At 41.3% G+C, this 25,042-nt stretch overlaps 1 protein-coding gene across 2 annotated transcripts in view; it reads left to right on the forward strand.

The window, feature by feature from the left end:
- The window catches only part of KL (klotho), a 73,034-nt gene that overhangs the window by 33,057 nt on the left and 14,935 nt on the right, over nucleotides 1-25,042 (forward strand). For both annotated transcript variants that reach the window (XM_084636942.1, XM_084636943.1), the window contains exons 2-3: nucleotides 14,909-15,419; nucleotides 22,068-22,336. In XM_084636942.1, the coding sequence (XP_084493068.1) occupies nucleotides 14,909-15,419; nucleotides 22,068-22,336 (780 nt within the window). The remainder of the gene's footprint in view (nucleotides 1-14,908; nucleotides 15,420-22,067; nucleotides 22,337-25,042) is intronic.

Raw genomic sequence — 25,042 nt, forward strand, 5'->3', positions numbered from 1 at the left:
AGACATGAAAGTTGCAATATTACAACAGAAAAACTTCAAAACCAGACTCCAGCGAGAGACTGTTGAATTGGAATTCATTTGCAAATTGGATACAATTAACTTAGGCTTGAATAGAGACTGGGAGTGGCTAAGTCATTTTGCAAGGTAACCTATTTCCCCTTGTTTTTTCCTACCCCCCGCCCTGACGTTCTTGTTAAACCCTGGATTTGTGCTGGAAATGGCCTACCTTGATTATCATACACATTGTAAGGAGAGTGATCACTTTAGATAAACTATTACCAGCAGGAGAGTGGGTTTGTGGGGGGAGAGAAAACCTTTTGTAGTGGTAAACACCCATTTTTTCATGGTCTGTGTGTATAAAAAGATCTTCTGTACTTTCCACAGTATGCATCCGATGAAGTGAGCTGTAGCTCACGAAAGCTTATGCTCAAATAAATTGGTTAGTCTCTAAGGTGCCACAAGTACTCCAGTTCCTTGACTGTGGGTGAGAGTTGGAGACACCGTCCCTTTCTCACTCAGGGTCTGTAGCAATTATTTTTCCATATGCATTGTTTTTATTTAAAAGCTGTTTATTTAGGAAGTATGAGAAATTTACCATACAAATAGAAGAAATACAAATATTAACTGATTGAAAATGAACCTATCACTGTTTTGATTAGAGAACTATTATGCAACAACACAGTTGTGAATTTTTTCTGTTTGACTGGGTTCTATAAGTTACAAGACAATCCTCTCTATACAGCCTATGACACGTTTGTTTGTTTAAATTGACATATAAATAGATAGATAGTTGTCTTCACTCATATTAGCAGACCAAAGTTCTAGCCTATTATATTCATTATTTTAAAGAAATGTGTTAAATTTATTTTTTGTTGGTAATTATATCCTAAATATTTAATAAATGTTAACCAAATAGCTAAGGATATCCTTTATTTTGCTATGTAAATGCACTTGATACATTTATTTTTCCATAACATCCCATATATTTTGTGACTCCTACTCTAATTTGGGGGTTTATTTTTTCTCTTCCAATAATCTACGAGGCTACTAACGGATGAGAGATTAATTTCTGTAGGAAACCCCCAAAGGCTTACCAGTGGATCATTTGGTAATAAATGTCCAATATATTTGTAATATTTGGTTACAAATCACATCCCAATACTGTCTTTAAAATTAGACTTCCACAATATACACATAAAATCACAACTATTTCTCCAATATTTATCCCCACTTGGGTGTGTGAGAGAGATGCATTTGAACCTTGCTGGTGTGAGATACTATTGAAACAGAATTTTAAAGAAATTTTTGTGCTACAAATCGAGGTTGCCTGTCCTCTCTTTCAAAGTGCCTCTTCTCCAGGGATCCCTTCTTGCCAGTAAGACTGTAAGAAAATATGGAAATAAATGAGTTCTAGTTTTCTTGTTCCCTATGCATTTAGCTTCTATAAAAGTTAGATTCCTGTGCAAAACAGTGTCTATAGAAGGCTGACCGTGTACTGTTGGAAAAGTGTATAACTGGTGCCAGATGGTTCTCTAGAGTGATGGGTGTGGAAGTGCTAATCTCCCTGTTAGCTCAAACCTCTGGGTATGTCTACACTGCAAACGCTATAGCAGCACGGCTGCAGTGCTGCAGCTAGACTGCTCTAGTGCTGTAGCGTAGACTCTTGCTGCAGTGACGGGATGGGTTTTCCATCGCTGTAGTATTAAATCCACCCCCTTGAGAGGTGGTAGCTAGGTCAACTGAAGAATGTTTCTGTTGATGTAGCAGTGTCTGTACCAGGGCTTAGGTTGCCTTAACTATGTCTCTCAGGGGTGTGAATTTTATGCTTTGTTGTGGGGTGATCAGCACCATGTCTGCCTGCTTAAGCCCTCAGGGCCCTGACCCATACGGATCTTCCTATTGGTTTTTATTGGCATATGGACACGTAGGTAGTTATTGAGTTACCAGCTGAACAGCTTGCTGCAGCATCACTGGTGCAACTAAAGTTTTGTTTCAACTAGGGAATCCTTGAGGAATTTATTCAGATGTCAGGCCCTGTCAACACTGGTTCTCCACTTGTGAGGTAACTCCCTTCCCTTCATGTATCATTATATAATGCCTGCATTTGTAATTTTCACTCCATGCATCTGAAGAAGTGGATTTTTTACCCATGAAAGCTTAGGCCCAAATAAATCTGTTAGTCTTTAAGGTGCCACCAGACTCCTTGTTGTTTTTGCGGATACAGACTAACACGGCTACCCCCTGATATTTGTTCTCTAGTATTTAGACCAGAGATGTCCTTGATTAGTCTTTCAGCTGTGGAAGGAGTTTCATGGAGGTACCAAAAATGTGCTTACATCTAGGTTTTGAGATAAATTATGGAAAAAACAGATACTGTCTTGCTGTCACATTGCTGTTGCTTTATAAGGAAATCTCATTGAAAATTTCTGTTACTATTGGATATGTAGTTCAATCAATTACTGAGAAATTAGAGGTTTCAGAGTAGCAGCCATGTTAGTCTGTATCCGCAAAAAGAAAAGGAGTACTTGTGGCACCTTAGAGACTAACACATTTATTTGAGCATAAATTAGAGACATCTCATTGTTCACTTTAAACCCTACCCCTTTAATACATCCGCTAATTCATAGATCCCTATCCAGCTAGGTATCAATATGGCTGCCATCACTATAGTGCTATATTTTCAATGAATTTATCTTCATGACATCATATAGGTAGAGAAGCATTATTATCCCTATTATGCAATGGGGAGCAGAGACACAGGAAAGTTAAATGACTCAACCAAAGTCACACAGGAAATCTGTTGCAGAGCTAGGAGTTTCAGTGCAGGGCTTTATTCACTAGGCCATGCTTCATCCTTGAATAACTTCTATTATCATTATTCAAATTATAATTGTACTGTGTGATTTAATATTTGCATGTTGCACCATAGCAGTATGCATCCATGATGTTTTTCAGGCTGCATGAATACACAACAAACTACTGCCTTCCTTCACGTCAAATTTCCATTGGTGTAACTGAGAGCACAACATGGCCCCCACTCGCTGGCCAAGGACCTTATAAACTATAAAACTGTGAAAAATCTACTTGTTTCAGATCTTCATTCCCCCTTATGTTTCCTCATTCTGTTTTAGAAGATCTCCAAAAAACAATCACAACACTTATCTGGAACAGAGTGTGCCCTAAAGCTAGCCCTGTGTGGCTTCAGCAGGAGAAAGAAAATGGGGACAGGATTGGGATCTCTCAGACTTAGTTTAATATTTAGTTTTTAGCTGCACAGTCCAATTTTGACTAGATATATGTATACGCACATATGCACTCTTACACAGAAAGCCATTCACATTACTAGGTACAAATGGAGCACACTGTTTTTCTGATTAATTCAAAACGTAGTACTGTACTTTGTACAAGTGCACAAAAGACAAATTGTGCCACTCAAGTAAATTAAACAGATAACATAGGCTTTCCCCCCGGCCAATTCCTTGAGTTCAGACAATACGTGCTTCATAAAAAAAGACTTATTCCTCTGAGTGTTAGCCAAAATTGAAATAATATTTTGTAACTTCTTTGGTGGTAAAGGCTTCGTGGCAGAGGTACACTCTCTTCTCATAAATGCCTACTCAACTCCAAAAGAGATTACATATATGGAGGACTAGTAAAGAAGGAAACCTGAAACATGTTGGCCTGCTGTATTATAAATAAGGCAGGACTTGGTCACAGGTCAGGGAAGTCATGGATTCTGTGACTTTCTGTGACTTCTGCAGCGGCCCGTGTGCCTGGCTGAGGGGCAGTTCAGGCAGCCTCTGTGCCAGTCACACTGTCCACTCCTGGGGCAGTCTTGGGCCACCGCGCTCCCCAGCAGCAGAGTTTGGGTGTGGGAGGGGACAGGGGTTGGGGTCCTGGATGGGGTGAGGTAGGCTCTGGGTGGTGCTTACCCAGGGGGGCTCCCCAGAAGTGACAACATCCCCCTTGCTCAGCTGCTAGGGAGAGGCATGGCCAGGCAGCTCTGCGCGCTGCCTCAGCCCAGAGTGCTGGCTTCGCAGCTCCCATTGGCTGGCAGCTAAGCGAGAGGGATGTCGCTGCTTCCAGGGAGCCCCCCCAGGTAAGCGCCGCCCAGAGCCCGCCTCATCCCATCCAGTGCCCCAATCCTCTGCCCCCTCCCACACCCAAGCTCTGTTGCTGTTGGGGAGATAGGGAGCTTGCTGGCCCTGCCAACCCCCACCCCAGCACCAGTGGGGGTCCTTGCCATTCACCACCACCCTCCCCCACCCCCCAAGCAGCTGGGCCACCCTCCCCCAGCACCTGTGGGGCCCCTGGGCAGCCCCCCCCCAAGTTTTATTCACTGGTATTTTTAGTAAAAGTCATGGACAGCTCATGGGTCATGAATTTTTCTTTACGGCCCATGACCTGTCCGTGACTTTTATTTAAAATCCCTGTGACTAAAACGTAGCCTTAGTTATAAGCCACATGTCTGATTTTTCAAAAGCGCTGAGCACCTCTACCTCTCATTGAGTTCAGTGGCATAGGTGGATAGACTCAGCACGTCTGAACCTCAGCCAATTAACAATATTTCTAAGAAGAGTTCCCATCTCCTAAAACAATATCAGTTTCCATTCAGAACCTTTGAAACACTATTTAGGATAAATAAACTGGCAACCTAAGCAAGGCTTGGTGATAGAGAAATGGCTAACTAGCTTTTGGTTTTATTTGTATAGGACAGGAGTGTCTTCAAATCTGTATGCTTTGGAATCAAATCTCGAAAAAAAAATTATTGCCATCATATGGCCAACGAATCATTTGTCCTGCCCCACTGTATGCACTTCTCGATTTGGATGAAAACTGTTCCAAATTAAGGTCAAACTTTACTACAGTTTCTTTTCTTGGCTGCTCAAGCTGTTGTTGCAGTATAGTGGTGCAACACTAATACACTTCTGCTGGATTAATAAATAAAAAAAATTGGAAAGTACTTGCAGTGCAGGAAAAATAATAACTCTAGGAGCGACTCCTACACCAGCTCTTTGAAAACTTGGCTTCCTCGTATCAACTACATTAAAAAGGACCTGGTAGTTTAATAATCAGAACATTTCAACAAGTCCTTTGTATACAAACAGAAGAATCCATGTTGTCATGACACATATATACAATACAAACATTAACATTTACAAAGTAGGGACTATATGATCTTTATTTTTTGCTGTTTAACCATAGTCAGTAAAGACAGTGTAAAGTACTATGCTTAGGAAGTAAAAATCAAATGGACAACTATAAAATGGGGAATAACTTGCTAGGCAGTAATATTACAGAAAAGGTTCTGGGGGTCATTGTAGATCACATGTTGCATATGAGCCAACAATGTGATTCAGTTTCAAAAAAGGCAAATACCATTCTGAGTTGTATTTATAGGAGTGGCGTATCTAAGACATGAATGATAATTGTTTCACTCTGTTTGGCACTGGTGAGGCCTCAGCTGGAGTACTGTGACTGTGTCTGGTTTTGAGCACCGCTCTTCAAGAAAAATATGGACAAATTGGAGACGAGTGGAGAGCAAAAAAATGATACGAGGTTTAGAGAACAAGATCTATGAGGGCATGTTAAAAAAAACAAAAGAAACTGGGCATGTTTAGTCATGAGAAAAGAAGATTGAGAGGGTACCTGATAAGTCTTCAGATATGCAAAGGGATGTTATAAAGAAGATGGTGATCACTTCTCTATGTCTAATGAAGGTAGGGCAAAGAGTAATGGGCTTAGTCTGCAGCTAGGGATATTTAGGTTAAATATTAGGAAAAACTTTCTAACTCTAAGGATAGCGAAGTGTTGAAATAAGTTACCAAGGGAAGTTGTGGAATCTCTGTCATTGGGGGTTTATAAAAGCAGGTGTGAGCTTCTTCAGGGACTAGAACCCTGATCTGTGTAGTGGGAAGAGCCAACACTTCCATGCTTCAGCCGTGGGGTGGTTGGGAGGCAGGCTTCAGGCAGCCCCAGCTTTTGGCCATGGGGTTTCAGTATAGGCTCCAACCCCTGGCCACCTGGCAGCAGGCTCCAATCCCCATCTCTAGCCCGACCCCGGCAGCAGCTGCTGGCCCCAGGCACTGATCCCCGACTCCAGCGGCAGTCACTGGCCCTGGGCACCAACCCCCTGCTGCGGGCTCCAACCCCCAGTCCTGGCCACTGACCCCGGGTGCTGATTTGTAGTCCAAGCTGCACAGCAGCAGGCACCAACGCTGGGTGCTGATCCCCACCCCTCCAGTGCCCCGGACCCCAATTGCCTTTGCCTTCATTCCCCGACCCCATCAAGGGCTTAATTTGTCCTGGGACTTGCTGAGAAAAGTGATATTAACAAACATACAAATACCACTTTTCACGGTAATATTTTTATTGAGTCTGCAAAAAAAAATCTACATAAATAAATTACAATGATTTGGATGTGTCTATGTGCTATTTATTTGTTTTTCCTAAAGTTAATCAAGTATTTTAGGAAAAAGTGTCAATGTCAGAGCAAGAGTTGGTGGCTGCACTCTGAGGCCACTAAAAAACGTGTTGCAAGAACCCTGTCAGAGGCTGAAATAGGTTCACATAAAACACTCATCAAATACCAAACATACTTGTAAAAAACTAATTCTGGTCTCCGATATTTGCAATTAGAAGAAGGGACTACATTTTGTTTGGTAATTGTTTGGTGCAAAGTACTTCACCTTGTTCTAATAAAGAAGTAGACCTAGAGATATTTATGGGAAGTAATAGGAGAGAGAAGAAAAATAAAAATCTTAAATGCCTGACATGTTGTCCATAACAAGGGCTCACAAATTGGTACTAAAATTTACATATAGAATATTTTATGTTGGCAGTTTCCAAATATGAAGAAATAGTGTAGCTTTTTAATAGCCATATCTGTCCCTTATACTGTGCTAGGGCTGTCATCTTCTCCTGAGAGGGAATGTTATGTCAGCTCAGAGATTGTATAGATAAAACCTACTTCACTCTGGGTCTAAAGATGGCACATCCTTCCTTTTGATGGTAAGGAAAAACACAGATTACATTTTTCTTCTTCCTTCCCAAGCCATACTGATAAGTATATGCGTTTCAAAGGGGCTTCTGATCTAGGATTGGATAATGAATTTTTTTTTAGATATAGATTCAAAGATTCATAGATATTTAGGTCAGAAGGGACCATTATGATCCTCTAGTCTGATCTCCTGCACAACGCAGGCTACAGAATTTCACCCACCTAATGTACTTACAGTAATCAAAATCCTTTGCATGTCTTTTCCAGTTATCTTTTTTCTTTGTATTGCTAAATGAATTTTGGTAACACTTTACTATGCAGAGTTTCATTAACATGCAAATAGAGAGTAAATACAGATATGTCACTTGGGCATGGCAAGCACAGTTTATTTGTGAAATGAAGAGCACACTGTTCCTTGTTCAGAAAACACCATTAAAATTGATACAACATGGTCTTAGAGCAGGTGTTTCTCCAGTTTTTTGTGCTGGTGTCCCCCTTTGGACTTTAAAAAAAATCGTGGAACCTCCCCCCCACCACAATAGAAAAAATTTCAACCCTACCTCACCTTAAGTTTGGGATTCTGCGCTTCAGCCCTCTCTGGCACTGAGCTGAAACATGTAAATTAGCTTCACGGGACCCCTGTGGCATGGGGCTCCAGGGAATTGCCCCGCTTCCTAACCCATAACGCCAGCCCTGTTTGTGACTCCCCTGAACCTGCCCCACGTGTCCACTGGGGATTGCTATCCCCAGGTTGAGAAACAACTGGTCTAGAGGAATAAGCATGGTCCTGGGAGTCAGGAGGCCCTAAACTCTTATTCTGGATCTGCCATGTAAGGATAACATAGATATTGTTAGGATAATCCTAGAGATTGACACCAAAATTGCACAGAATGATGTGTATTGCCAATGCCAAACCTTAGGAAGTCTCGGTTATTTGGGGCAGGAATCCTGGGGAGTAGGCAGGCTGGTATATATTCTTAAATTAATTTTATCTCATAACTCTGCTGAACTCTCTGATAGAGTGTGATATGGCTGTATCAAATTCTGAAGTATGTTTTATACCAGGGGTGGGCAAACTATGGCCCGCAGGCCAGATCCAGTCTCTCAGGGCTTTGGATCCAGCCTGTGGGATTGTCCCCCATGTTGCTGCAGGCCCCGCGCCGCTCTCAGAAGTGGCCGGCGCCATGTCCCTGCAGCCCGGGCAGGGAACTTTTATACAAAAAACTCTTTCTGGGGGACACCAGGAAGACTGGCATTCTCAGAGACAGCTGGTAGTTCCAACTAAGTACTGGGTAAAGCTCTTGAGCTTAGCCCACAATCATCCTAGTGGCCATGCTGTGGTGAACAAAGCCAAAAACCATTTGGAAAAGTCATTCCACTGGGAGGGAATGGGCAAGGATGTTTCTACCTATGTCTGGTCTTTTAAGTTGTGCCAAAGAGTAAAAAAACCCAAGACCAGGTCAAAACCCCTCTCCAGCCACTCCCCATCATTAAGCTTCCATTTCAGCAAGTAGCTATGGATATTCTGGGTCCTTTTCCGAAAAAGACACCCAGAGAAAAGCAGTACATACTGACTTTCATGAATTTTGCCACTTGATGGCCAAAAGCAGTAGCTCTAAGCAACACCAGGGCTAAAAGTGTGTGCCAGGCACTAACAAACATTTTTGCCAGGGTAGGTTGGCCCTCCGACATCCTTACAAATGCAGGAACTAATTTCCTGGTGGGAACCATGAAAAGCCTTTGGGAAGCTCATGGGGTGAATCACTTAGTTGCCACCCCTTACCACCATCAAACAAATGGCCTGGTAAAAAAAGTTTAATAAAACTTTGGGGGCCATGATATGTAAATTCGTAAATGAGCACTCCAATGATTGGGATCTAGTGTTGCAGCAGTTGCTCTTTGCCTACAAAGCTGTACCACATCCCATTTTAAGGTTTTCACCATTTAAACTTGTATATGGCCCCAAGGTTAAGGGGCCATTACAGTTGGTGAAGCAGCAATGGGAGGGGTTTACACCTTCTCCAGGAACTAACATTCTGAACTTTGTAACCAACCTACAAAACACCCTCCGAACCTCTTTAGCCCTTGCTAAAGAAAGCCTAAAAATGCTCTAAAAAAGCAAAAAGCCTGGTATGATAAACATGCCAGAGAGCGTTCCTTCAAAGTAGGAAACCGGGTCATGGTCTTAAAGGTGCTCCAGGCCCATAAAATGAAAGCGTCGTGAAAAGGGTGATTCATGGTCCAAAAGCTCCTGGAAGCTGTTAATTATCTCATAGTATTCCCCACCTCAAACCAAAAGCCTAAGGTGTACCATATTAATTCTCTAAAGCCCTTTTATTCCAAAAATTTAAAGGTTTGTCAGTTTACAGCCCAGGGAGGAGATAACGCTAAGTAGCCTAAAAGTGTCTACTACAAAGGAAAAACTGCTGGTGGTGTGGAAGAGGTGAACCTCTCCATGACCCTTGGGCGTATGCAGCGACAGCAGATCCAGGAGCAATGCACTAGCTACGCACCAATGTTCTCAGCCACCCCAGGACTGACTGAACGGCATACCACTCCATTGACACAGGGAATGCTCACCCAATTAAAGCCCAACCTTACCGGGTGTCTCCTCAAGCTAAAACTGCTATAGAAAAATCAATGCACAAATACAAAATGGGAAATAACTAGCTAGGTGGTAGTACTGCTGAAAAAGATATAGGGGTTACAGTGGGTCACAAACTGAATGAGAGAACAGTGTGATGCAGTTACAAAAAGGGCTAATATCATTCTAGAATATATTAACAGGGGTGTTGTATGTAAGATAAGGGAGGTAATTATCCTGCTGTACTTGGCATTGGTGAGGCCTCAGCTGGAGTACTGTGTTCAGTTCTCAGCACCACAAATGTGGATAAGATTGGACAGAGTCCATCAGAAAGCAACAAAAATGAAAATTTTTTAGAAAACCAGACCCACGAGGAAAGGTTAATAAAATTGGGCATGTTTAGTCTTGAGAAAAGAAGACTTGAGCGGGAGGACCTGATAAGTCTTCAAATATGTTAAGGGCTGTTATAAAGAAGACTGTGATCAATTGTTGTCTATGTCCACTGAAGGTAGGATAGGAAGTAATGGGATGAATCTGCAGCAAGGGAGATTTAGATTTAGATTAAATATTAGGAAAAACTTTCTTACTACTATAAAGGTAGTTAAGCTTGATACTGCCACAGTGCAGGGGGCTGGACTTGATGACTTCTTGAGATTCCTTCCAGCCCTACGTTTCTGATTCTATGTAAGGACTGGCAGGAGATGGAGAGAGAGGACAGGAGGGGCTCTGCCATGCCTGAAACACTGATGAACCACAGGTGCACAAGAAGGGGTGAGCTCAGATTAAGGGAGGGTGTGTCTCAGGGCTTTTGTTATTTTCAAAGAGCTGTAACTCTCAACTACTTTAAGAGTAAAGTGACTGTAGTTAAGAAATTCCCCTGCTAACCCCATATTCCTTGCTGCCCTGCCATGTTGTCCCTGAAGGAGGTAAACTACTAAGCTCAGAGTGCCCTCAGTGTAGATGGGGTGCTGAGGGAGTGTTTGAAAGTAACTGGAGGGCTCAGAGGTTTCAGGGTCTAGGGCGGCTGGATGGAATGTTTCACATCCCTCAAAAAAGGTATCAGACTAGAGGCTTGGACCTGGGAGTGAGCCTTAGAGTCCAAGAGCAAGAAATGGTGACTAGACTACATCCAGACTCAGGTGGCTTGAAAGCATATGGAACCCAGCGATTGGGTCCACTTGCAACAGACTGGTGACTGTATAGGGGGTCAGGGGGCCAGTTTGTAACAAGTCCATTTTAGTGAGGCACCTCCTTCCAAGCCAAAATATAAAAGGTGTGATCACTGCCCATTCCAGATCAACCCAAGCTCATGCCAAGCTGCGCAACCAGCTCGAAAATGCCTAGGCAAACCAGGCTCAGTAGAAGTATCAGTTAATACAAGTAAATAGTGGATTTTGGTGGTCTTAATTGCATTCAACCGTGAACTGAATTGCATGAACCATAGGTTAGTTTTTGCTTGCCATTGCTACACTATCAGGAGTTGAGAGGTCAAATAAGGACAAAGGAACAAATAGACATTTACTACCAGCTGTCTCTGCTCTGTGGCTGGCCTCCTGCAGCTTTATCTCCAGAAGCCTTTAATTACAGAAATTCCAAAGTTCCATACACCAAACTATTCCCAAATACTCCAGTAATGTTGATTGGCACTCCGTCCATAATCATTAGAATGAATGTATGGCATGTTATTTTCTGTGTCAGGATTTTTGGCCACAAAAACAGTCTCATTCCTTTTACCCAGGCAAACTGTGGAAGGCAGGCATTTGTTGTATAAATGCAACTTTTTCAAAATGTTAGTGGCTGGCCATTGTTGTACTTTCTTTTTCACCAGTGGTGAACTGTCCAGCGCCTGTTTCCCCTCTTTACTATGAAGAAAGGATTGAGCTGGAAGAAGTCCCTACCTCTTTGGCTTTGTTTTGAGATAGGTGGATATGAAGATGCAGGACCACAGGTGCTGACTTTTGGTTTTGCCAGTACCTCCTCTCTGCCCCTCCCCCCCCCATGCAAGTGGTGGGCAGGGCCTTTGGGGAAGGGTCTGAGCAGGGTTGGGGCCTGAGCCTTGGGGTGCAGTGTGGGCAGGGCCTGGAGGAGAAGAGGCTGAGTGGGGACTGGACCTCGGGGAGAAGAAGCCGAGTGGGTGTGGGGCCTTGGGGCAGAACACAAGTGGAGTGCGGGGGGGGTGAGGCTGGGGCCCACAAAAGATTAATCTGGCTCTGTGGGTTCAGAGCACCCCCTATTTTTTTCCGTTGGGAGCTTGAGCCTTGGAGCACCTCTGGAATTGGTGCTTATCTGAAGGAGGCATTTGTTTTGCTCCCCTAGAGGGAAAGGATCAGGACATATTGGGCCACTCCCTGTACAACCTTGGAGGGGACAGTGTTACACAGAAGGACAGCACGTACGGGGATACAGGTATTTTGAACATGGATTGTGAAATGGGTCTCCGTTGACATAGAGAAGTCATGTATCTTTGGGAGCATGCATGGTGAGTGTCTCCAGGTGTCTGGTCAGGGATGTGGGATGGGGGTCATGAGTCACATGGGGAGAATAGATACCACTATTATGAGGAAACGTAGGGGGATTTATGGAGGAGGTAATACAAGCCAGTTTGCTTGTGTGTTAGTATAATTCAAAGTAGATGTTAAAATGTATAAGAATGTGTTTTGTGTTTAAACTTCATGAAAAACTGGGGGAATGTTGCAAGCATTGTTTTCTCTTATCTGTACCCTGTTACAATGTAATAGCAAACATTTGCATTGTATATACCCCTGTAACTAAGTAACCCATCAAATGAGAAAAAACCCTTGTGTAATGCAAATGAAGAACTTTAACAGGAAAGTGCAAATTCCTGTGCATGGAAAGCATATGGTCATTGTGTGTGAGATCAAAGTCTCTAAGTACATTCCTCTTTCCCCATCATGAAAGAAAGGACACACTGGAGGCTGTCCTGTCAGCTTAGTTTCTGTGAAAAGAAGCTATAAATATGGACACATGAAAAATTATTTTGTTTGGATTCTAACAGGGAAAAATGACAGAAAAGAAGATGGAGATCCCTGGAGTTACTCTGGGTAGCCCTAAAAGACTTTTGGGAAACTGGCAGATTACATCTCTGCTGCCTTTTGAAATTATAAACCAGTGGTTCTCAACCTGTTTACATTGTGGGCTGTCCTCTGTGTTATGTGGGTCGTATCTACACAATACATATAGGATCTTTGTGACCCTTAGGATGTCACATGGGCCACAGCTGTGTGCTCATTGGGCTGCAAGCAGCCTGGGGGCTACAGGTTGAGAACCACTGTTATAGACTGTGACTCACATGTACATATATTTTTACCTGCTTTAACCTCTCAGTAACTCTCATTTGTTTTCCTTAGCTAATAAACCTTTAGTTAGTTTACTATAGACTTGGCTCCTAGCATTGTCTTTGGTGTGAGATCTAGGATGCAAATCAACCCGGGTGAGTGACTGGTCACTTGGAACAGGTGTAACCTGAATATTTTATCATTTTTGATGTAAGTGGCCATTTATCACATAGTCCATCTTGCCTGGGTGGCAAAATAGACTGGAGAGCCTAAAGGGACTGTGTGGAACTCCGTGTTAAGACTATTATAGTGATCCAGGAGTTCACATTTGTTACTGGGTTGGGGAAATCTAATTATAGAACATACCATCAGTATGGGGTGTCTGCCCAGTTTTTGACAGTCTACCCTGAGAGGCTCATGGTAGTGAGCCACTCCAGACAGCGGGACACCATGGTATTTTCTTTGTTTTCTCCTTTTGTCAGCAGGATGGGGTTACAAAATATGGCAAAATTGTCTTGTGAGTCTGCAATTCAGATATCATGTCTGTATGTGAGGTTTTGAAGTAGAGTTACTATTTCTCAATTTTCAATTTTTCCTCAGTAGTTAATCATGTTTTATAAATTTATCTCTTACGGCAATAGAGATGACAATCTGACATGTAAACAATTAATTCTTAATAAATCTGGCATTTCATTGCAACTGGAAGCTGTGAATGATAATTCTGGATTAAAATGAAACTGAGAAGCAATTATCAATGTATCAGTGATACATTTATCAGGATGGAGATGCAAGGCCTTCTGTATCATTTAAATCTTGAGGAAGGGCTGGAAACAGTGGCTATACGTGGATGTCTCTGCATTTCCTGCATGTTGTAGAATGGGGCTCCTACTTGGCTTTGAATAGGTTGGTGCAGAGAGAGAATAGGTGTGTCTCTGTGTGTGTTTGAGGGCTGGGGTTGAGATGTGGGGGTTATGAGATTCCTGACAATCTGGATTTAGTAGCCTTAAACCCATTTATAATCGGTGTGAAGGGGCACTGGCTTCTCTTCCTGCTCATGTCTATCCTTCTTCCAAATCCTCGTGATTCTATGCGTAGTTTTAAATTAGACCTTATGATTCAGAATCTGTTTGAAAACTCCAGTTTATTTTGAACAAGAAAAGTCAGATTTAATTTATTCATTCATTTATAAATTAAAGAAATAAAAGATTTTAAAAGATTTTATATAGGACAGAGATGGCAGAGTTTTGAAGTCATTCTCTTGACCACCAGTCCCAGCTCTAACCGCTAAATGTATGACCTCCAGATTTTTTCCGCAGTTCCAGATAAGAAGTTACCATAGCTTTTTTTCTAGTTTTGCCTTTCTTTGTAACTGTCTAAAAACGTAATAATGTAATTTTTGACAATTTCTACACATCTAATCTAAAACAGTGATAAACAAGCTAAGACTCCTGTAATGTAAAATACAATCTGAAACATGTTTTTTCAAATACATTTTTAAAATGTGCTCTTACTTTTTAACTATTTGAAATCTCATGATTCCAATAATACTGTAAGGTGTAATTTGTTACCAATTTAATAAAATTTAAAACCAGCAAAACTTTAAAAAGTAATGATATCAGAGAAAATGATCTTTCTCTTTTATGTGTGTTCAAACCAAAAGCCTAAGTTTCACTCATACCAGTAGGTAAGTACAAAGCCAGGTTTCACTGTAAAATTAAAACACTATTTTTCAAAAGATCAGAAAAACCAGCATTATATTCAGTGCATGGAATATACACCAAATTAAGCAGATCTTGCTGCTTTTCTAAAACAAGCTCTTCTTGGATCAGTGTAATATTATCTACTCTGATTAGCATAATAGAAGTTAGCAATCATAAATCACTGAGAAGGGAATAAGACTTAGCCTAAGGATGTGAGGGTAAGGCAATGCTAGTCAAATCGGAACATTAGTGAGTGAATATGCTATTGCATTTCTGTTATTCAAGACAGAATTTCTGATGCATTCATTGTAGTCTTTCTTCTCAACAGGCCCACGCCAAAGTCTGGCATCTCTACAATGATCATTTTCGTCCAACTCAAGGAGGTCAAGTGTCCATTGCCCTCAGCTCCCACTGGATAAAACCTCAAGCTATGACTGAACAAGACATACAAGAATGTCAAAAATCCCTTGACTTTGTGCTGGGCTGGTTTGCTAAACCCATATTTATTGATGGTGATTACCCTCAGAGCATGAAAAATAACCTCTCATCTCTGCTGCCTGAATTCAGTGATGCAGAGAAGAAGTACATCAAGGGAACAGCTGACTTTTTTGCTCTTTCTTTTGGAGCAACACTGAGTTTCCAGCTCTTGGATTCTCAGATGAAGTTCCATCAGGTGGAATCACTAAGCCTGAGGCAGCTCCTTTATTGGATAAGCCGTGAATATAACAAGCCCAAAATATTCATTGTGGAGAACAGCTGGTTTGTCTCTGGTAGTACCAAGCGAGATGATGCCAAATATATTTATTATCTCAAGAAGTTCATTATGGAAACTTTAAAAGGTAGCTCTGTTGACAAATTAATATTATTCTCCTGACAAAACTTATGGAAATTATCCCACTAAAGCTCATTAAACAAATGCTCCAAAACTTAATTTTGGTCTTTAATGTTTACCTAGACTTTTGCTATGAAATGAGACTTCAAATCAGTTAGTTAGGTTCATTTTTATCAGTGGTTGACAAGAGTCTTTTAATGAGTGAGATATGGATGGGATTTTGTTCGTCTGGTCCTGCTCTCCTTGAAGCCAGTGGCAAAACTTGTATTGATTTCAGTAAGAGGAAGTGCTGTTTGTTTAGTTATCAATGGGATTTGCTTGGAATCATTACAGGAAAACTCCAGTGATGAGTTTTAATATGTTAGCTGAATAAGAGTGTGTGTACATCTGAGGAAGTGAGCTGTAGCTCATGAAAGCTTATGCTCTAATAAATTGGTTAGTCTCTAAGGTGCCACAAGTACTCCTTTTCTTTTTGCGAATACAGACTAACACGGCTGTTACTCTGAAACCTGTGTACACACACACACATATACACACACACACCCCGGATAATCAAAAATTTGGATAATCCAGAGAATGGGCAAAGAGCTTTCTAACCATTATTTTAAAATGCAGAGTTACTTTAAACTAGCTGACCCCTCCTGGAAAAGCATTAAAACATATCCCCCTTCTTTATTTACAGCGTACATGAACCGTTACTTCTAGTAAAAAGATCCAGTTTCTAAGAATGCAGAAATGATAGTTTTAAGTTGCAACAACAGCAATACTGTACTATTTTTGAGTTGCTTCAGTTTATCGTTTTTGCATTTTAAAAAGCTGGTATTGTACTGTTTCCTAGAAGTAACAGTTTGTGTACGCTATAAATAAAGAAGGAGGCTACATTTTAATGCTTTGCAATGATCCTGTGTGTGTGCTGGTTGTTTGCTTAATATGGAAAGCCAAATAATGGAGGCTTGGATAAATGGGGTTCTCCTGTAGTTTTAGAGCCTGATTCTGCTCTTACATCAGTTTAATTCTGTGGACTTCAGTGGAATTAATCCTGATTTACACTGGTCTGAGAATCAGGCCTTTGAAGTTTTAAGTAAAATTATTTTATTTTAACTAATTTTTTTTACCAATTGTTAACCTAGAATTAAAAAAATGACACCCCCCCCAACTTACTTTATAACATTGACCCATCCCATTTTCTAATACTTCTTTAATGGCAAAGTACTGTAGGTTCTTTCAGTCCAGCTTCTCAACAACAAGTTTTTGGGATAACTGTTCCCTGTTTCCTCCTTAATGATTATTTTTATTATACTGTACTTTCTATTACTACAAAACTTGTCATAATTGGTTTATTTCTCTGTTATATGCTTCAAGGGTTTTTACAATATTAGTAGCTGAATTAAACTATTTATTCAGGTTAAATAACTTTCATGTTACAATGGAATTTTCCTTTAATGGTATAGTGCAGATGATTTCAATTTGCCTCTCAACCGGGATAAAAGATCCTGGAATTACTACATTTGTTTCAGCTGCTTTTGCAAACACCTCACTATTACATCTAAACTAAAAGTTGAATTAACATGCAAGCCAATGTTGTATCTAAAATCTGGGGGATAGTGTGTACTAGAGTTATTAATTATTGCATGTACAATGTGTTAGAGGTGTATGTGGCATTATATGGAAACTACAAAGTCATATTCTTGTTAACAAAAAGGTGTTGTTTATTCAGTTTAATAAAATTATTGATATATATACATAGATCTGCACTCTCAGTGTGACTAGGGCTTACTGGCAACATATTAAATTATAGACTATATTTTCCCTTTCAATTTGCCACTCGGTCACCAAGAAATCCATAATAAATAACAAGAAGTATTATTATTTTGGAATGCCAAAAATTTGCTCAACCCTTTACAGAAACAAGTAAAGATATAGTTCCTGCCCTGAAGATTGTACATGGGGGCAGGGGAAAGTATGAAAGAAGATAAAAGTAATACAAATAAGTCATGTGGTTACTCGATAAGGCATGTGCACTGCTTGATGCTTACATTGTATTTGAGACTTTCTTCCTGCTTCCAAATTTTTTTAACTCACTTCTCACAGGGAACATGGCACAAGTCACCAAACTTTTAAGGAGGGATTTTAGGAGAATTTTTGGTGTGCCGGAAAAGCAATGTAGAAGCTCTCTCTGCTGACATGCAGCAGGAGTGTAATGCTAGTCTAAGAGAAATTTTTGCTGATGCTAGTTAACGTGACTCCACCCTGACTTTTATAGAATCATAGAATCATAGAATATCAGGGTTGGAAGGGACCCCAGAAGGTCATCTAGTCCAACCCCCTGCTCGAAGCAGGACCAATTCCCAGTTAAATCATCCCAGCCAGGGCTTTGTCAAGCCTGACCTTAAAAACCTCTAAGGAAGGAGATTCTACCACCTCCCTAGGTAACGCATTCCAGTGTTTCACCACCCTCATAGTGAAAAAGTTTTTCCTAATATCCAATCTAAACCTCCCCCACTGCAACTTGAGACCATTACTCCTCGTTCTGTCATCTGCTACCATTGAGAACAGTCTAGAGCCATCCTCTTTGGAACCCCCTTGCAGGTAGTTGAAAGCAGCTATCAAAGCCCCCCTCATTCTTCTCTTCTGCAGGCTAAACAATCCCAGCTCCCTCAGCCTCTCCTCATAACTCATGTGTTCCAGTCCCCTAATCATTTTTGTTGCCCTTCGCTGGACTCTCTCCAATTTATCCACATCCTTCTTGTAGTGTGGGGCCCAAAACTGGACACAGTACCCCAGATGAGGCCTCACCAATGTCGAATAGAGGGGAACGATCACGTCCCTCGATCTGCTCGCTATGCCCCTACTTATACATCCCAAAATGCCATTGGCCTTCTTGGCAACAAGGGCACACTGCTGACTCATATCCAGCTTCTCGTCCACTGTCACCCGTAGGTCCTTTTCTGCAGAACTGCTGCCTAGCCATTCAGCCCCTAGTCTGTAGCGGTGCATTGGATTCTTCCGTCCTAAGTGCAGGACCCTGCACTTATCCTTATTGAACCTCATCTGATTTCTTTTGGCCCAATCCTCCAATTTGTCTAGGTCCTTCTGTATCCTATCCCTGCCCTCCAGCGTATCTACCACTCCTCCCAGTTTAGTATCATCCGCAAATTTGCTGAGAGTGCAATCTACACCATCCTCCAGATCATTTATGAAGATATTGAACAAAACCGGCCCCAGGACCGACCCCTGGGGCACTCCACTTGACACCGGCTGCCAATTAGACACGGAGCCATTGATCACTATCCGTTGAGCCCAACAATCTAGCCAGCTTTCTACCCACCTTGTAGTGCATTCATCCAGCCCATACTTCCTTAACTTGCTGACAAGAATACTGTGGGAGACCGTGTCAAAAGCTTTGCTAAAGTCAAGAAACAATACATCCACTGCTTTCCCTTCATCCACAGAACCAGTAATCTCATCATAAAAGGCGATTAGATTAGTCAGGCATGACCTTCCCTTGGTGAATCCATGCTGGCTGTTCCTGATCACTTTCCTCTCATGCAAGTGCTTCAGGATTGATTCTTTGAGGACCTGCTCCATGATTTTTCCAGGGACTGAGGTGAGGCTGACTGGCCTGTAGTTCCCAGGATCCTCCTCCTTCCCTTTTTTAAAGATGGGCACTACATTAGCCTTTTTCCAGTCATCCGGGACTTCCCCCGTTCGCCACGAGTTTTCAAAGATAATGGCCAATGGCTCTCCAATCACAGCCGCCAATTCCTTCAGCACTCTCGGATGCAACTCGTCTGGCCCCATGGACTTGTGCACGTCCAGCTTTTCTAAATAGTCCCTAACCACCTCTATCTCCACAGAGGGCTGGCCATCTCTTCCCCATTTTGTGATGCCCAGCGCAGCAGTCTAGGAGCTGACCTTGTTAGTGAAGACAGAGGCAAAAAAAGCATTGAGTACATTAGCTTTTTCCACATCCTCTGTCACTAGGTTGCCTCCCTCATTCAGTAAGGGGCCCACGCTTTCCTTGGCTTTCTTCTTGTTGCCAACATACCTGAAGAAACCCTTCTTGTTACTCTTGACATCTCTTGCTAGCTGCAGCTCCAGGTGCGATTTGGCCCTCCTGATATCATTCCTACATGCCCGAGCAATATTTTTATACTCTTCCCTGGTCATATGTCCAACCTTCCACTTCTTGTAAGCTTCTTTTTTATGTTTAAGATCCGCTAGGATTTCACCATTAAGCCAAGCTGGTCGCCTGCCATATTTACTATTCTTTTGACTCATTGGGATGGTTTGTCCCTGTAACCTCAACAGGGATTCCTTGAAATACAGCCAGCTCTCCTGGACTCCTTTCCCCTTCATGTTAGTCCCCCAGGGGATCCTGGCCATCCGTTCCCTGAGGGAGTCGAAGTCTGCTTTCCTGAAGTCCAGGGTCCGTATCCTGCTGCTTACCTTTCTTCCCTGCGTCAGGATCCTGAACTCAACCAACTCATGGTCACTGCCTCCCAGATTCCCATCCACTTTTGCTTCCCCCACTAATTCTACCCGGTTTGTGAGCAGCAGGTCAAGAAAAGCGCCCCCCCTAGTTGGCTCCTGTAGCACTTGCGCCAGGAAATTGTCCCCTACGCTTTCCAAAAACTTCCTGGATTGTCTATGCACCGCTGTATTGCTCTCCCAGCAGATATCAGGAAAATTAAAGTCACCCATGAGAATCAGGGCATGCGATCTAGTAGCTTCCGTGAGCTGCCGGAAGAAAGCCTCATCTACCTCATCCCCCTGGTCCGGTGGTCTATAGCAGACTCCCACCACTACATCACTCTTGTTGCACACACTTCTAAACTTAATCCAGAGACACTCAGGTTTTTCTACAGTTTCGTACCAGAGCTCTGAGCAGTCATACTGCTCCCTTACATACAGTGCTGCTCCCCCACCTTTTCTGCCCTGCCTGTCCTTCCTGAACAGTTTATAACCATCCATGACAGTACTCCAGTCATGTGAGTTATCCCACCAAGTCTCTGTTATTCCAATCACGTCATAGTTCCTTGACATCACCAGGACCTCCAGTTCTCCCTGCTTGTTTCCAAGGCTTTGTGCATTCATATATAAGCACTTGAGATAACCTGTTGATCGCCCCTCATTCCCAGTATGAGGCAGGAGCCCTCCCCTCACAGACATTCCTGCCTGTGCTTCCTCCCGGTATCCTGCTTTCCCACTTACCTCAGGGCTTTGGTCTCCTTCCCCCGGTGAACCTAGTTTAAAGCCCTCCTCACTAGGTTAGCCAGCCTGCTGGCAAAGATGCTCTTCCCTCTCTTCGTAAGATGGAGCCCGTCTCTGCCCAGCACTCCTCCTTCATGGAACACCATCCCATGGTCAAAGAATCCAAAGCCTTCTCTCCGACACCACCTGCGTAGCCATTCGTTGACTTCGACGATTCGACGGTCCCTACCCAGGCCTTTTCCTTCCATGGGAAGGATGGACGAGAACACCACTTGCGCCTCCAACTCCTTTATCCTTCTTCCCAGAGCCACGTAGTCCGCAGTGATCCGCTCAAGGTCATTCTTTACTCTGTTAGAGCAGCAAGTGTTGTGTAAATGTGGAGGGCTTTTTAAAAAAAATCAGTGTTTGTCAAACAGAAAAGAACTAATCTTTAGGGAAAGAAATATTCTAGTTTCTTTATGAGTTTATCATGGCAAATTAAAGAGACAGCCGAATTAATCTCTTTTATAATTCCATTGGTTTAATTGGTTCAAACGGTGCTACATCAGGAATCAGTTTGGCCCCTCATATCTGATTGTAATGAGATACATTTGTAAAACTAGGAAATATGAACACTTTGACGTTTGATTGTGTAAAATGTTGGCAGTGTAACTAGGCTGTGTAATGTTAAGTTCAATAGGTATCCAATTTGTGTTTACATAAGGTGGTGAGTGATGAAGCTAAATTGTGCTGGATACTGATACAGGCCCCAGTTTAACAAAGCACTTTAAAATGTGCTTAAATGCTTTGCTAAAAAGGAATAGATTTAACTATGTGCTTAAAATTAAACACACACACTTAAGAACTTTGTTGAATCGGGACCCTCTCTAAGAACATTTTGCTGATTCTAAGTGTTTAATATCTATAGAAATGCAAACCATTTGTAAACCTCAGATTAAATCACACAGTGGAACTTGTCACAACAATAGTAATGCTGGTACGACCCTTACATCTGTAACAGGCTTTCCACCTACTTTAGGTATGAGGGTTAATAAGTGCCAGATATTTATACCAGAAAATAGTATTCTCATCACAGATGTGAGGGGGTGTGTAAAATCAAATGAATAAAGTCTCATCAGCATTATCACTGCCACCTGCATTGCTTGGATAGTTAATGCAAATCCCTAAAAACACCAAAAAGTTGTGTTAAATTTTTCATGATAATTGCTTCAGAGTAACTTTTTTGTTTCTATATAACTTCTTGGATGTAAACTGTAAGAGTTGGATCCAAAGCCCATTGAAGTAAATTGAAGGAGTTCCACTGAATGGAATTTGAATCAAGCCTTAAGACATTTATTTATCCTGCTGCATTGCTCAAATACTAGAATCGTTTTTTTAAATGGTATACTCTATCTGGAAAAAATGAACAATATGCGGTCATCTTGGTTTTTTTTCTTCTCAGCCATCAGATATGATGAAGTTGATGTCTTTGGGTACACCGTTTGGTCCCTCATGGATGGCTTTGAATGGCACAGAGGATACAGCATTAGACGTGGATTATTTTATGTTGATTTTCAAAGCCATGACAAGAAGTTTTTGCCAAAGTCTTCAGCTTTGTTCTACCAAAAGCTAATAGAGAAAAATGGCTTCCCGCCTTTGCCTGAGAATGAACCCATAGATGGGAAATTTCCCTGCGACTTTGCTTGGGGAATTGTTGATAACTACATTCAGGTAAGGCTGATGACAAAGTCAATAGATGCTCCAACCAAACTGTTCTTTAAGTATATAATAATTGTATTGTGCAAGTATATAATCATTGTAACTTGGGTGATATAAGGTCTGTTACCATAATGATGTAGTGGGAACACCAATTTATTAAAGCTGCACATTTTACAGAATATCTTCCCAGCTTTCACCAGGCATCCTAAATGTGACCATGAAAGTGGATCCAAATTTAAATATCATAAATAACAGACTTTCTAAAAACAAACACCACATAAACAAAAAACAGAAAATGTGATCTAATGTACATCTTCCTAGATCACTTACTATGTGTTCAGTTGTTAAAAATACATTCTTTTTCAAATTCATTTTGGAAGATAATTATCTACTAAATTCAACACTTCCACACAAAGGTACTAATATATGAAAATGGCAAATATTGCAAGTGGCATTTTTATCTCCATAGTTTTAACAGCAGCATATGCGGTTGTTGTGATCCAAATCGATTCCTTTTAATGGCAAGAAATTTATTTAAATATACCCTTGCATTTGGAAATGCTAAAAGTCATGAAACCATCATTACGCATGTTTTCTAAAGGCCATTCCTAATTAGAGCTGCACTCACTTTTTTTTGGCAATTAGGAATTTTACAGAAAAATGCATTTTTCAGGGCTGTGAAACTAACTATTTGCAAATCTTGGTCAAATCTGGTGAATAGTTTGCCCGCACACACACACCCCAAAAATGGGAAAAAAAATTAAAAAGTGAAAATCTTTTGGTTCAATAACATTGAATCATTTCATTTTAACTTTTTGTTTCAAAGTGGAATCTTGTTTTCAAATTTGCCCAGTTAAAAAAACCACACCTGAAAATGACCAAAACAAATTGAAAAAACAAAAATAAATTGTTTAAAGTCAACTTAAGAGGTTTTGGGGGGGGTGGGAGGTTGGATTTTTTTTTTAATTTTGAAAAAAAATTGTTTTGATTTTAATTGAACCAGGCTTCCCCCTCCCCCCGGCCCGATAGGTTGGGTTTTTTTGGTTAGCCCCCAAACTGAAAAGTCTGTTATTTGCTCAGTTCTGTTCCCAATGTGTTCATGTTTTCTGCATGTGCATTACAGCATCATTGTTAGTGACATTATGTGCTAAAAAAAAGCAGAGAGTGTACAGGAAAATACCTTTGAAACAGGAATGGACAATTCTGCTCTGCTCCTCATTTGCCAGGCAGTGCAGTGTTGCCTCTGTCTCTGCGGCATCACTGCCCACTTGTAGCAACCAACCTGAGTCCCTCTTCTTAGCTTTCACTTCTTTTCTCCAGCTAGATCTGTTACCTCTGACAACCCTTCATGATTAAAGCCTTCATTTCACATGCAAAAATTATAGACAGGTTGTGGTCTCTTTGAAAATGTGACTGTATAATTCTCAGATACTGTTTTGTCTTCAGGGCTCCTGTAGCCACAATAAAGATGTAATGTAAAATTCAGCTCTCCGATTGGATCCAAGAGCAAAATTTTTAATTTAGATTTTCCACAAAGACAGAAACTTTCTGAAGGCTGGAGCAGGGGTTCTGGAACAATTTTTATAGTGGGAGTACTAAGAGCCATTGGACCAACTGTAAACCCTGTGTATAATGGAACCCACTTCAAGCCAGGGGGTGCAGCAGCACCCCTAGTTCCAGCACCTATGAGCTGGAGCATAGCTTTTTTTTGTTTCTTATCCTAAAAGTAATTTCACACTATTGAGAAACATTACAACCTCCTTACCTGATGCATTGATTTTTAAGAAAATTCAGCAATCCTTGTCCTTCTGGTCTCAAATAAATTGAGACTGGAAATGGCACTGCTACCTTTGGGATCAATAACAGCTGTAAAGTTACTGAGTCTGTTAGTTCAAGACACTTAAAAAAACCCTTCAGACTCTGGATATTTTCACTTCAAAAGGATATTCAAACATTTTGTGCTGTAAGGCTGAGGTAGAATGATTTGTAGATGTATCACAGTGGAAAAACATTTCTGATAGCATTCCCACAGTATTAGTGGAAATGCATGCTTTAGTAATCTACAAGGAACAATTCTCCAGAAAAGCAATTTCCCTCTGACATGCTGTTTTTTATTGCTTTCCTCTGTAAGCACAACACTGACCTCTCCAGAGAAAACAGCAAGTGATCTGCAGCTGCTCTGCACAATTTTACAGTCTCAGTTACAGGCTCAACAGTGGGTTTAGGCTGACCCTGCTTTTGAAACAAAAGGTCCAACAGGGAAACTTAGGCTCAGAGGCTTAATTTAAGAAGAAAAATAGTGGACATAGACAGATGTATATGTAGGAACTGTGTCCAATAGTTTGGGTCTTTCCTTTGAAAGGCAAACTGGACTAGGAAGGAGAAAAAAATAATACACATCATAAAACCTTCTAAGTAACTCTTTCCCTCCCTTTAGAGTCCTTTGTATTATCATGGTATTTATTAAAAAATAAAGATGTGATGTTGCGAGACTCTGAGCATCTATATCTCTCATTGATTTCAGTGGGTAATACAGGTATTCTCTAGCTCTCAAGCCCAAAAGATTTGTTGAAAATTTGCTTATTGTTGCACGTTGGTATGACTCTGATATCAGAGCAAAAATATGACTCAGAAATAAACAGCATGCTATCTTAACCAATTTCATGTCATCAAAGCGAAGGAATGACACTTTTTAGTTCAATATGCTAGTGCAGTTAA

The sequence above is a fragment of the Lepidochelys olivacea genome (assembly GCF_965140295.1).
Source record: "Lepidochelys olivacea isolate rLepOli2 genome assembly, chromosome: 1".
NCBI classification, from domain to species: Eukaryota; Metazoa; Chordata; order Testudines; family Cheloniidae; genus Lepidochelys; species Lepidochelys olivacea.